Source organism: Lampetra planeri, chromosome 17 (assembly GCF_965212315.1).
Source record: "Lampetra planeri chromosome 17, kcLamPlan1.2.h2, whole genome shotgun sequence".
Classification (NCBI taxonomy): Eukaryota; Metazoa; Chordata; class Hyperoartia; order Petromyzontiformes; family Petromyzontidae; genus Lampetra; species Lampetra planeri.
In genome coordinates this window covers 5,755,487-5,769,852 of record NC_136123.1, presented here as the reverse complement: position 1 = coordinate 5,769,852, position 14,366 = coordinate 5,755,487, and the positions used below count along the sequence as shown (strand labels likewise).

Sequence of the window (14,366 nt, the reverse complement as noted above, 5' to 3'; positions counted from 1 at the left end):
TATACGATCACTACAGCAACAACCGTTCCATTAGTGTCATCTGATAGGGTTTGGCGGCGCCTTTCTCGATCGTAACTTTTTTATTAATTCCAGCGACAAACAAAGAAAGGGAGTTGCACTGCGGGCGTGGAGTGGAAGAGGTCATGCGGCAGTTTGACCTCCCCTCACCTCTCCCCCCGCCTGCCGCCCCCTATTGCTCAGAACACGTCCGCAACCAAAAGAATCACTCCCCCGCATGAGTCTTTGTGGGTTAGTGAGCAGCCGCGTCGTCACATCCGCAGGGGCCCGGTCTAAGCTGATGAGATGTACACTTCCCGTGCTGCCGCTGCGAAAATCCTCCGTGATTGTACGGGAGGCCGAGCAAACAAACCCAAGCAGGCAGCCGCTTCCTCGTCAATCCTAGCGAAGCGTTACATTTATTTTACACTTTTACTTATTTAAATTCGTCCATAATATTCTCATGAATGTTCCGTGATTTGAAGAAATAAAAAAAATGATGACACTGCCCCGTTTTTTCGCGTGGGACTTTTTCGCGCGGGGAGATCCTGCCGCAGTGCGGCGTCGGAAGGCAAGGGGGCAAGGTGACGGGTCCGCGTGCCGCTCGTCAAAAGAAGAAAACAAATGTTGACGCTCGGCGATGCGTGGCGTGCACGCCGTCGTCGCAATTGCTGACCCTCAAAATGGCCCTCTTCGCGCAAATTTGTGCCGGCCCGCATGCTCGCGTGCATTCGTTCGTACGCTCGTCTAGAAATCGTTTTATTACCCAGCGGCAGATTTGGCCGAGATGCCATCGTGGCTCAGGACACGAGGTTCTTGCCCACGGATAGATAGGTGGCATTACTCATTTGTTTTGCAATTTGTTTGGGTAGTAATTTCCAATTTTTGTGGATTTTGGCGATGGCCCAAGTACACAGCGGTCCATATTTTGTGAAATATCTTACGGAGATCTAAATCAGCTACGTGACGTGCAGTGGAGTTTCATGGGTGGCACAGTTACTAGGTGACCCACTGAACTCTTGCATCTGGCGTGGTGGTAGTCAACATAACCAGCGTAGCTATCGGGCCACACCGAGTAAATGCATTTGACTATCCACTGGTGTGTAAAAGGCAGGCGCGTATGGTTATTAATGTGCCATTTCATTGATAGACTGTGTGGCCTTATCTTGGTGTGCTCTGGGACTGTTTTGTTGTTGTTTTGTGCCTTGCCCAAGCTTGGTAAATCGGACTTAAAAAAATAAAATTAGTGAGTTGCTTACTCTTTTCTCTCTTTTGCATTGTTTACTGTTGTAACTTGCTGACCCGCCCATATCGGACATCTGCAAAAAGGAGCTTCATAGCTCATCGGATTCCTCCTCCAGCAGTCTAAGTAAAAGATTACGACTACCATTTGATTGTGGGTGGGCGAGAGGGAGAGTTTTTTTCTTGGGAATTAATTTCAATGCGTTTTTGCGAAGTTCCACCGCCGAGTTGCTCGCCGAGATCACACGCACTGCTCGCACAACTCGGTACTGTACTCACAAAGCAATTAGGGCCGTCGTCGCTGCACAGTGTTGCGCCGCGACAATTTACGCCGTAATGACTCAATTATTGCTCGGGTGTTTGTGAAATGCATTGCAAAGATTAGCCAGAAAACTGCCACGGATGGGGCCGATTCGGCTACTCTCCATTACTGAAGATCATAACCGCGTGACATTCCGTTGACGCTGTAATGGTTAGCAATCGGGACTTGCAAATCAGAGATCGGCGGTTTGGGCGTCGCATTTTAAACAATGGGGGAAAGTTTCTTAAATCCCCATCCACCTCTCCCCGTCTCTGTCCACCGAGCATTATACACGGGCACTACCACAGTCAGCTGGCTGGCAGGTCACGAACGGTGGGGCAAAGCGTGGGTACACCCCTCCCCCCCACCTCTTCCAAGATGTCTGGCCTGCATGGAGGAGTAGGCCAAAAATTTCCCTCTGGAGCTCCCTCTAAAGACGGTCCTTTCGACAGCAGCGGTGTGTGCAAGCAATTGCAGGGCTGTGCCCTTTACCCCTCTTCTGTTCTCTCGACGCATCCATTTCAACGCACAGAGTCAAACACTTGCCCACTTATCCAGAGATACTTTTGCATTGGGGCAATTAGCCAGAACCTTTGTTAAGGCTGGTGCGGCGCACAAGGGAATCCCAGGTCAGGTAACGATATTCATAAATAAAAATGCACACACATATGTGCTGACAAAAGATACCATCTCATAAACTGTTGTGGCAAGTTTTGTTAGCGAGCGCCTGTTTAGGTTGGCACATGTGGTCGTGTCTGAGCACCACACGGGGCTGCCTTTGTCTCCCTTGTGCTGATGCTTACACATCAGGCACCTAGTTAAGGCGGATTCGACCTAGGTGAGGCGCAGGACCGATCAGATATCCTTCACCACTCATGTGAGCCATGGCCGGGAATCAAACCCCTTTTGCGGGGCTCATAGCGCAATTCGCGAACCACTTTGTCACCACTCCCCCCCCACACACACACCTCTGTATATGAGTAAGCCCAGGCTGGGAATTGAACTCAGTTTGCCTACTTAACAGTGCAGTGTGCCAATCAGTGTGCTTTCGAGTGTGCTAACCACTGCTGCTCAGTATGCATGCGCACGCACGTACACAAGTTTGCACATTCCCGTACGTACGTAGGTACAAATGTGCTTACATATATAAACCATAATGTTTGCTTATTTCTGGAACAATTTATCTACCTCCCCACAATGGACTTTATTGCAAAAGAATCCCTGAATATGCAAAAATACGCAGGCTTATGAATGCTGTCAGAGCACACCGCTTGAATGCTCCCATATGGGCGGCGTGTGAATTTAATAAGGGCCGTGATAATGATAAGTGAACATGACTTGCAGTCCAATATTAAAACGCTCTGTGTTTCTGCGAAAGCCTGGAATATCATCAGCGACGAAGCCCAAAAGCGGCCAACCGTCATTTACAAGAACAATGAAGAACAGCCGTGCATATGCATGGCTTCCGCAAACGCGTTCCAACGTGCATTTGTCCTCGGAAGTACTTAATGCGATGCCATCGCCACTTTATTAATGCAACAACGACAGCAACAATTGCATAAATAACACTGCCTTCTAAAATAAAATACAAAGTATATAGTAGACGACGTTTTGGGAACTGGCCTTCCTTCAGAGCACACAGAGTAGGCCAGAGAGATAGAGTGCTGTGAAGAAGGGTCATTATTGCCTGAAATGTTGCCTTTTTCTTTTTTGTTAGGTCACGGCGTTATTAACAAATGTGATGAGTTTTTTGTTGTTGATTGTGCTTGTCCACCACTGCCAACGCAGCAGCATCAAGAGGTATCATGACCCCCCTGGACAGAGTGAACGCAAATACCGCTTTCATCCTTCATCGAAAAGCATTCAAAGAACAATGCTTTCTGCTTCCAGGTACAGCCCCACCTGCAATAGGCAGCAGATAAAAAATCCTCAACAGGGACTTAAACTAACTTTCTCCGACAGCGTTTAATTTGTATCGGCCCGAAGCAGCCTTTGGCGGTGAGGCTTTGCTTCGGGGCAGCACGTGGCCCTGATGAGTAATTTCGTTTATGGGCGCCCCGCAATTGGCTTTCTCTAATTATTGGATGAAAAGGCCTTGCAGTACGCTCGTGTGTGCGTGTGCTGGTTTCTTGTGTGTGTGTTTCTTATGTATCCCCGTGAGAGTGGTTGCGTGATTAGGACACCGCGCTCTGATTTCAACCAACCGAATTCAATTCCTGGCACGACGCATAACAAAAGTCTTATTCTGAAATATAGAATTTGAACTTGCTCTGGGCCTCCGTTGGGTCAACTCAGCCGAAAATAAGTCATGCATCTGCTTAGAGCTGGATTAAGGTTGATGGGGGCCCGGGACTGTAACAGAGCTTTGGGGATTTTAACTGTCTCTTAAACTTATTACGTTTATAGAGGTTTATCACCACGCAAACTCGATGCCAAACACCTCATTGTTATTCCTCACCTTCGATTAGTACGGTTGGCTACGTATGGTGCAAAAGAAGTTCAACATACATATATATGCTTATTTCAATTCTTGTGTTTAAATGTGATATACGATGAAGCAAAATCAAAGCTAAAACTATTTTATATTCGGCACATTACTGCTAAAATTACACATGGTGACGTTACACGGCCTAATTACCAAAATACAAATATAGGCTGCATTACAGTGCTAGAGTAGTACATTTCAAACTAAACGAATTTATTTTACCAGGTAAGGCTCACTGAGCCATGTAACTCTTTTTCAGACGCGACCTGCCCACAAATGATAGTCCGACAAAGTGGCTTATCACGTGGAAATTCATAGCAGCCAAATACTACAAACGCATGTTGATTCTAAATGTTGAGGGAAAAACAACAGGAGGACCCGGAGGAAAATCCACGTGGCCACAAGGGAGAGACACACAAACTCCAAACATACAGCAGGCGTCAGGGTCGGGATCGAACCCACGTCTTCCTCCATGCCAAGTGAAGGAGTTAACACCTCGCCACTGCGGCATCCCAACCATTAGAAAGCCTTTGTTGGGGGGAGGAGTGGAGGGGGGAGGGGGACCCCTCACAATATGAGATCCCAGGCTGCTCCGGCGAGGAACCCCCTGCCTTAATCTGACTATGCACCGGGCACAATGTGAGCAACGCCACTGGGGAAACCACGACGACAGTGACGTGTGAACCAGGCCCCAAAATCCCCTTGTCTGCTGTGCCAGCCTTAATAGGCGCTCACTGACAAGACACTTCCCTGGCAATCAGCAAGGGCGAATGAGGGGGAATGATTTGTCTCCGTGTGCAATCCAAATGCGTGTGCGCATTGCGAGTGTGAGCTGTTCGCTATGGGCAGCGTATCTCATTGCACACATTTTCAAGTGTAATTAATTTAAATGTGAATGCACCAGAACGAGGTGCGTTGTCAAAGGGGCCTGTGTGTGTGTGTGCCTCGGTGCTGAGACATTTTGATATGACCAAAGCTGGTGCCAATGCACGTGTAGCTGTACACAGTATACGTTTTGCAAATTTGCCTGTAATCGTTTGCCCTTTGTCAATCCACTGCTGGATGAAGGTCCTACCCCCCCCCATGCTCGGTTTGTTGTGGAGGTTGTTTGCCCATACTTCACCGTACTGGTCAGTGCGGGTTGATAGGGGGAGGCGGGGGGTGGCAGAACACGTTAAAATATAGCTCGTAAGTTGTGTTAGCTATGGCCGGGAATCGAATTCAGATTGCCTGGTTCCTATCGCAGCGTGGAAACCACTGCACAAGCCCACTCCCCTCAGCATCTCAATAACTCTACATTAATCTACCCAGCACTCACCACCCGTGAATCCTCTTATTAAATGTCAACGTGCGCTAATCTAAATTTACGTAATTGAATAAGCACATAAATTAGCTTCATTCAAGTTTCATAAACTCATTATTGGATTTTTTTCTTTTCCTGTCTCCCCTGACTAGATGTGACAACCACCCGTGGTGCTTCGTGAATGGGTAATGGAATTTTCTTGGGAAAAAAATACAAAGCGCTACTCACAGGCGTGTAACAACGTGTTGATTAATCGATTATTATCTTTTTTTGCGTACTTTCTTAACTAGGAGAGCCTCACCGAGTCTCAAGACTTTTTGTCAGGAGAATCCTGCCAACTATTGACAGGAGGGGAAGATGCTGCTCCAGTGTGTGATCCCACTTAAGTCATTTGCAGGTATTCTTCTTCAGAATTGGGATGTTTTGGCCAATGCCAGTCACTTTTTATGTTTGTGGGTTTTTTTTTTTTGCTATGGGAGGAAAACAGAGATCCCGGAGGAAACCCATGCAGAACAGAAATGGTGCCCCAGTCGGGAATCGAACCCAGGGACGTATTGCTGGGTGGCACGTCTTGTCCTTCCCCCGCACCTCCGATTGGTACGGTTGGCTATGTACGGTGTGAAAGAAGCTCAACATACATACATACAAGCTCTACCACTGCGCCACAATGCTGCCCAATGATTTGGGCGGCATGATGGCCCAATGATTTGGGCAGCATGATGGAACAATGATTTGGGCAGCACGCTGGCACAACTATTCGGGCAGCATGGTGGCGGAACTGAAAGAAGGAAATTAAACTATGGTGAGCATGAACGAAGTGCGTGGCATAGGTGGTTCACGGCGGATGCGCCGTGCACACACACACACAGAGCAAGGCTGTGTGATTGCGAGCGTAGAGAGGGCTGGTGGAGGGGTAGGGGGCGAAAGGTGGGGGGAGGGTGCTCGCGGGGAGATAAGTACCGATCCATCAGCCGATCCCGCATCCTTCACGCCTGCTGGTGCCGCTCGGTTCTTGGGCTCTGATGGAGAACCCTAGCAGAGGAAATGACAAAGATCCAACCGTATAGTTCACACAGACTGCTGGGGCGAGTGCTGTTGGTCAGTGCCTATTATGACCAGAAAAAAACACACGAGTGATGGCGTGGCGAGAACCACATTCCCTTTGTCTCCTTACTGCACTCGATACTCGTTTAAGGTTGAGTCAACCTAGGGGAGACACACGACCGTTTGGACATCACTCTCCTCTGATGCTCGCCATGGCAGGGAATCGAACCCAGTTTTGAAAGTTTGTAGCACGATGTGCTAACCACTCCGCCACCGCTACACATGCACACACGCACACCTTTGTAACGTATATTCAAAAAAAGACAAAGATCCCCGTATAGCCTTAACAGACTGTAGGGGCAAGTGCTGTTAGCGAGCACCTATGAAGGCCGGAACGGTACACGAGGGGGTGGGTGGCCAGCACCACGCCCGACCGCCTTTGTCTCCCCAGTGGCGATGTTTACACACCGCACCAGGTACTCATTTAAAGCTGAGTCGACCTAGGGGAGGCCCAGGACCGGTTCAGATAATCGTCACACGCATGAACACGCACAAAGACAAGCACAAACACGTGCACATATTAGCTGTGTACAGGTACACAAAAAGCCATGCAGAGCCTTGTTCATTGCACAAATGCTGTTAGTGAGCACCCATTAAGGAAGAAAAAACCCCAACACATTCATCAACAGTACTGCCGTTAAAGTTAAAACTTCATAATAGGCAACGTTCCGGCCAACAGCCCTTCTTCACGGAACATTTGCTCTGAAGAATGGCGATCGCCCTTCTGCTGCCCACGCACCACCACTGCCGACGCAGGCGTATGGCATTTTTGCAGGGATATCGTGGCCAGCCAACGCACACACGCCCAGCTGTGCTTGTCTCCCAGAGTGCTAATGTTGAGCACAACACAACAGGTATTCACTACAGGCCGAGTAAATCTAGCTGAGGCCCAGCCCAGTATCTAACAATTGCTCCTGTCAATTAACTCTGCTAAAGCGGTCGATTCGTTTATTGCTGTATTCTTTCCAGCACAAACACCAAGTGCATTTTACGGCGGAATCGAGAACTGGCAGCCGGATGAGGATCAGTGTTGTTTTCATTCGTTCACTCGTTCACTCGCTCCCTGGCTAGCTAGCTCATTCATTTATGAATGAAAGCCTTCCATGAGCATTTCTCAAATTCCGACCCTGCCACCCCTCCCATGACCCAGTGTTCCACGTCGAACAATCAACACGCACATTAGCACACTGCTGAGCGCCTCATTTGCATGTGAATTGAGTGGCTTTTGTAAACAAAAGGAACCTGGAGGGTTATAGTCGTGGTGGTGGTGGTGAGGGCGGTGGGGGGTGGGTACGGTCAGGAGGGAGGATGACATTACTGTGGTTGTGAGAAGCTACTGCCTGAAATGACCTTTTCATGCCGCGCCTCTATGGTGGACCGCAATCGTCCAGTTGAGCTTAAAGATTTAAATAAGTGAACAGTAGAAAGACAACGTGCAGCTGAAGCAATTGGTCAGCGTGATTGATTGTCGATGCCGACCAGAGGCAATTTTTAAAACTAATTTCTTTAGAACTATATTCTTTGGGTCTTTCGGTAAAGCCACGTCGATTGGAAAATAAAAAAATAATAATAACAATATCACGACGTTGCGATCGCAACACAAGCAATCGTCATCAGGTGAAAAAAAGAGGGGGAAAGCTGCTGAGGCAGGCTGTTTATAAAGGTTTAGAGATGGGCGGGGCAGCTAATGTTAATGTAGGAGCGGTCTCTATACCCGGCAGTAGGTCTACACCAATCAAAGAGCTGTTTACAAAGGTTTAGAGATGGACGGGGCAGCTAATGTTAATGTAGGAGAGGTCTCCTATATTAACATTAGCTGAGCTGTTTACAAAGGTTTAGAGATGCTTGTAAATGTAAGCTCGGAGAAAGCTAGGAAAGATCCATCACCACATGGAGGTGGAAAAGGATGGCAAGCCGCCATGTACGAACACAAGCTAACGGTGGCTGTGTTTAGTTCTCACGTTTACAGTGTAAGCGGAATGATGGGCAATCAAAGATGGATCGGTGAATTGGTGGACGATCTATTCCGCAAACCAATTGTTTATAAAAAAAAGTAATGGACGAATTAGGCTTTAAAGTTTCCACAGCCTTTAAAATCTATATTTCACTTTATTTAGGTGTGACTGCATGCGTGACTGCATATCCAGTTGTTGCTAAAGTCGCCATCCTTACATCCGGCCTGTAGACTGCTGCTGGTGTTATCCTCCTGCTTTTGCTGCTGCACATTTGCTGGAATCAGGAACTGGCGACGAAGTCACGCGTGCAGTCGCACTCGCGTAAAGTGTAAACATGGGAAATGTACTGACTACCTGCGATATTATTTCCAGACAATTCTGTTGGGAATCATCCCATTTCTTTTTTTTACCTTTTTTTCCTGCTCCCGTAGTCTGCCCTGAAAATCCCCAGACCTCCCTTCTCCCGCTCTAAACACCCTTCCACCGTCGCACGGCTTTACAAGAATGCGCGCGGTCTTAGGCGACCAGGTGGCTCAGAAGTCAAAGCACTTCCTCTTTTGTATGGCTTTTGTAGATGCACAACAACTACAATCTCACATTCAGGTGGTCAAGCTAGCGAACCGCGTCAGGAGCAGTGGAGTGTATCGCTGTGATGTCTCCGTATTTATGGATTTGGCATTGCAGCGTCGAAGCACTGAGATGGTAGTCCTGAACTCTTGGGTTCAAATCCAGGTAGCCACTTGTGATTAAATAAGATTCTCAAATGTAGAGTCGATGATCTCTATGACTGCACCAAAATTAAATTTGTTCCTGCGTTTAATTTGACTGAATTCAAGCTGTAAGAATAGAAAATAATGGTTAGAATGGCAAGCGACGAACATCCCTCTCCGTAGTAGATGCGGGTGAAAAGTTCTGCAGTCTATGCCAATTGAAGGGACCTCGGAGGTAGCTCTGTAGTGTTCGCTTTCATGGGCCCGCTCTCGAACACGAAGGAGCTGCACCGCTCTTCGAGAGATTTGAATGCACTCTTGGTCTCGTGAGACGACGCAGATTGTGCAATGCGGCAAATAATTCGGGAAAATCACAATTTTTAAGAATGTGCAGAATCTTCACAAAAAACCCAAAAATATTTCTACAAGACAGCAAAGCGAGCTCTATCGAATATAACCCGACCAACCGGCCAGGCCGGGTAGACTGCATGATTCCACAGTTGGGTGTGGTTTGTTGTCGTTATCTCATCGTGATAATTCACATGCACGATCGACATTAAGGTCCCACTGGCCACACAGTAACCTGCCAAATGTCATGGAATTTACAATGAAATGTGCGTGCAAAATTTCGTCTTATCACAGACTTGTTCCACCTTATGGCGACAGTGGTGCGTCTGGTGCAAAGCAGGGTTATTTTCTACTTTGATCCGAGTACTCGAATGTGCACAACAGCACAGTTGAGGTTGTAGGTGTAACTCCGCACTCCGTCTCTGGCCAAGATTCATGAGGTTTCACAGAGTCACTGAATGCGGCACCGTTTTAACATCGGCTCAAAAGAAAGCTGTCTCTGGTGTGGACCAATCAGTTTCAAAGACAATGCATACATTATCAGAGTACGTTTTTTGTTTGCATTCTGACCACAAGTATTGTGGTTAATGCAGACATGATTCCTTGTAAAAGGTTTCAGTTTGGTGTTTTAACATCTTAACACCTGCTTTGTTGAGAAAGAAAAAGGGAAAACCTCTTCTCAGAATCTTCAATGTCCAATAATTGGCGAGTGCCGTGGTCGAAATAAATCATTTCAAAGGCTCTTTAAAAAGGATTGCCCCAATATCTCCAAGCCACAATATTGGTTTTGCCCCAACTTCAGTGTGTGTCGTGAAAATCGCATGTAGTTGGTCTGTTTCTCTCCGTGGTCTCCCATCCAAGCAATTTATTGGGCCAAAACCCTGCATAGCTTATGAGAATGCGGGGCCTCCTAGGGCTTACGGTACCCGAGTAAAGCGACACATCGGGATATTCTGATTGGCAAACCCGCGGTGGTCTAAAGCTCACACAGCCGAGGCTATTGTGTCTTAAGAGGGGGGGGCCCCCGCATGCTGCGATGGACTGAAAATGGATTCGTAATAGAAGAAGCTGATTATATCCCGTACATAGGCAGAAGTCCTCACAATCCACGACAAGGGGATATATTGCATGCATGCCCGTGAAAATTGAATGCTTTAGATTAAAATGTCTTACTCTGCCGGCATCGCGAGCGGACTTTTCTATTTGCTCGTGCACACTTCGCGGTGGAGACGATAGCAATCTCTCTCTTTCTCTCTCCCTATTACACGATGTACCACGATTTTTGTTCCTGGGTTGTAAGTGTTATTTGATAATTGCTTATGCCTCAAAAGTACAGAAAATGGCTATTATTCCCCACAAGCTTTGTGAAGGAAAGACACAAATGCACACCACGTGTTCTCATTGAAAATAGGTACATTTCTAAATATCCGTCTTGGTCACAAAAGCAAAGTTTGTGGGGAATAATAGCCATTTTCTATACTTTAGAGGCATAAGCAATTGGAAAAAAACACTTACTACCCAACAACAAAAAATAGTGTTATTGTCGCTGACTCGTGCTGGCAAATCTCAGCAATTTAAGCGGCAAGGGGCGGCGGTGGCGGTGTTGGGGGGGGTCCCTAGCCAGCAGGTGTTTCGTGGATTTCTAATCGGAGGGGGAGGAAGGTGGCAGGCTCTTCGGTCTCCTGCTCCGCCACGACTCGCGTGCCGGTGTCGTGCCCCCCAACCTCTCTGAATGAGCCCCCCGAGTGCGAGCCCTGTCGTTGGTCGCCCGCTCGCATCGCCCCGCGCGTTCGCGCACCCGTGCTTAGTGCGATGGTGTTTCAAAATCTGGGGCACGATACAAAAGGCCGTGCCTGTCCATGTCCGTGCTGAGTCTTGGCTCATTCCTCTATTCGCCTGCCTGCCTGTGTGTGTGTCTCTGTCTCTTTGTCTTTGCTTAGCTTTCTGTCACTTGCTATCTCGGGCTCCTCTACGCGCGTGTCCGTGTCTGTGCCAGCCTTTATCCATCGCTACGACTCCACTCGTTGTGTTCTGCTGTCTTGTCCACTATATCCCCCACCTCTCTCCCTCTCGTTATCTTTCCTTTTGTTGTCCATCCCTCACTGTCCCGGTGTCTCCCTCTCTGAGCCAGGACCCTTCGCAGTTGATCGGTCTCACAAATGCTCCGTTCAAAAGGGGGGAGGGGCGGCTAAGCCACAATGTCGCAACGACACAAGAGGATCTAAGTGAGAAAAAGCTGAAATAAGCGTTTCAAAACCTCCACCGTGGGATCGCGATGAAGGTTTTTTTAAAGTTATTTTTCACTAATCTGATACCCGAGACGCAGAAACAACGTTTGCATTTGAAGAGAGTGATGAATGGGGAAGCAGAGCCTAGGAGTAGAAAGAAGTGGTGGAGTTTGAGAACCCCCCCCCCACCCTGGAATGCAGGAAGAGGAGGAGGTTGCAGATGTAATGGCAGTAGAGTCTACATGCGGTGTGAGTGGACTAGTGACAGGGGAGTCAGCCTACAGTGTGAATGCACTAGTGGCCACGGGAGGTAATGACAGGGGAGTCATATTCTTAGGTTTTTTCGGTAAAGTCACTTAGGTAAAAACATTAAAAAGTAAAATAAAATAAAAATAAAAATCACGACGTTTCGGAGGCAACACAAGCTTCCGTCTGTGTTGCCTCCGAAACGTCGTGATTTTTATTTTTATTTTATTTTACTTTTTAATGTTTTTACCTACGTGACTTTACCGAAAAAACCTCAGAATATGAATCATTGCAGTCACGAAAGCTTCAAATCTAGAACAGGGGAGTCAGTTGTGAGTGCGGGGGGGCTGGTGACTACTGGAATGATCGAAAAGGGAGCATGGTCAGGAGATGGAAGAGGAGGGTGGAGTCTGCCGGTGGAGCGAGCGTCCAGAGTCAGCGAGAATGATTGAGAAGGGGGGCGTGGCCTCGGTTGGTATAAAAGGGGGAGATGCGCGGGAGACTCGGGGCTGTTGCAGTGGGGGTCTCCGCTTGATGTTAAGTGAATGTGTCTTCAATAAAGTGCCATCTCAAGAGAAGCGTGTCAGGTCGTCTTTACACAGAGATGGGAGCTCATATTCTTTGGGTCTTTCGGTAAAGTCACGTAGATAAGTTAAAAGAAAATAACAAAAAATTAACAAAAAACTACGAGGTTTGATCACATAACGTCCACATAACGTCCTTCCAATGATTGCTCAGTTTATACCCATCTTCTCGATTGAAGTCGTGAGCAATCATTGCAAGGACGTTATCAACCAGTTTAAGTCATAACTGGCTGTGATGTTCCCATCCTACCACCTTCCGATGTTAGTTGTTATTTTCGGCTCTCTGATTTTACATGAACAGGTTAAATTTTGCACACTAACACAGCCACCTCGCTCGTCGAGCTCCACGTTGCTGCTCTGCGATCTGCCATTAACATGCCAATCTCTCACATTAACATGCCAATCTCTCACATTAACATGCCAATCTCTCACATTAACATGCCAATCTCTCACATTAACATGCCAATCTCTCACATTAACATAGCCACCCGCGCACACTCGTCGTAGAGGTCACCCTCCGATCTTACATTAACGTGCTAATTTCTCACATTAACATCACTAGCCCCGCCCACTTTGTTTATGACCCTTGGACTACACCCATTTTAACCTTTAAAAGCAGTCTGCCTCAGCAGCTTTCCCCCTTTTTTTTCCTCCTGATTACGATCGCTCGTGTTGTGATCGAAACGTCGTCATTTTTTGTTATTTTTTTTGCTATTTTCTTTGAACCTATCTACTTGACTTTACCGAAAGACCCAAATAAAATGAATTCCTGCAGTCACGAAAGCTTTAAGTCAAGAGATGGGAGCGCAGAATGGGCGCAGAGACGCACTGTGGAAGCTGGTGGTGTCAGACTAGCGCCAGTGTCCACTAATTTTCAGAGGGGGGTAAGACATCGTCAGTGCGAGCACCGCCACACATTTGAAACCATTGGAGTTCGACAGCATTACGGACGGGCGGGTGGGGTGTTATCACATTGGTTGTGTATTATTTGGGGGGGGGCGCACATTAGGGGCCGTACTAAAGACCACCAGTGGCCTGCGGGCCTTGCGAATGAAGATCAGTGGACTAGCGAGTGGATGCCAGGGGTTATTGGTCAAATCACAGATCGGTTCTGTGAAGTTCGCCCCCACCCCCGCCCCGCCGTGTCAGGGATAAGATAAGTTATGCTGCACTATAATTATACCGCATAAACACAAACGCTGCTGGCTACTTACTCAGTGTATCCATCATTCAATATTAATGTACATATTTTATTGAGGGACTGTGTGTTGTCTTGGTTTGATCTGGGACTGTTTTTGTTGTTTTGCTGCCTTGCCCAAAATTGCATTTAGTGTTGAAAAATCGGCAGGAATTTGTGCATTTATGTAATTCGTACTTACAGGATACCTGTCAACTCATATGGTTTTCCCGTATTCTTGTACAGGCAAATTGAGTTTTCAGGTCCATACGGCGTACAGCCGTTTCAATACGGGCAAAAAGATGTCTATTTGTTTGTGTGTATCCCTTGTGATGGGACTTTGTAGGATGAACGTTGAGATTTAAAAGGGCACGAGGTGACCAATAAAGTCTGAGCTGGTCTGTAATAAGGTAGGCACTGATAAGGGGTTGACAGGTTTGTTACATCTTGACTTAAAGCTTTCGTGACAGCAGGAATTCATATTCTTGAAAATAACAAAAAATATTTTTGGTTATTTTCTTTGAACCTATCTACGTGACTTTACCGAAAGACCCAAACATAGGTATGTTACATATTGTATTTTTTTTAGTTACTTGATTATCTCTTCTTCTCTAGCTTACACTCCTACCGTTTGTTTTTGTTTTTTTTTTGTAACTCGCTGACCCGCCCCAACTGGACGTCTGTGA

At 47.2% G+C, this 14,366-nt stretch overlaps 1 protein-coding gene across 41 annotated transcripts in view; it reads right to left on the bottom strand.

The window, feature by feature from the left end:
* Window positions 1-14,366, bottom strand: part of LOC144723312 (uncharacterized) — an 82,753-nt gene that overhangs the window by 36,893 nt on the left and 31,494 nt on the right. For 39 of the 41 annotated variants that reach the window (XM_078601986.1, XM_078601989.1, XM_078601988.1 and 36 more), the window contains exon 7: window positions 6,289-6,360. The exons of the other annotated variants lie outside the window; for them this stretch is intronic. In XM_078601986.1, coding sequence (XP_078458112.1) covers window positions 6,289-6,360 — 72 coding nt within the window. The remainder of the gene's footprint in view (window positions 1-6,288; window positions 6,361-14,366) is intronic. 41 annotated transcript variants of the gene reach the window in all.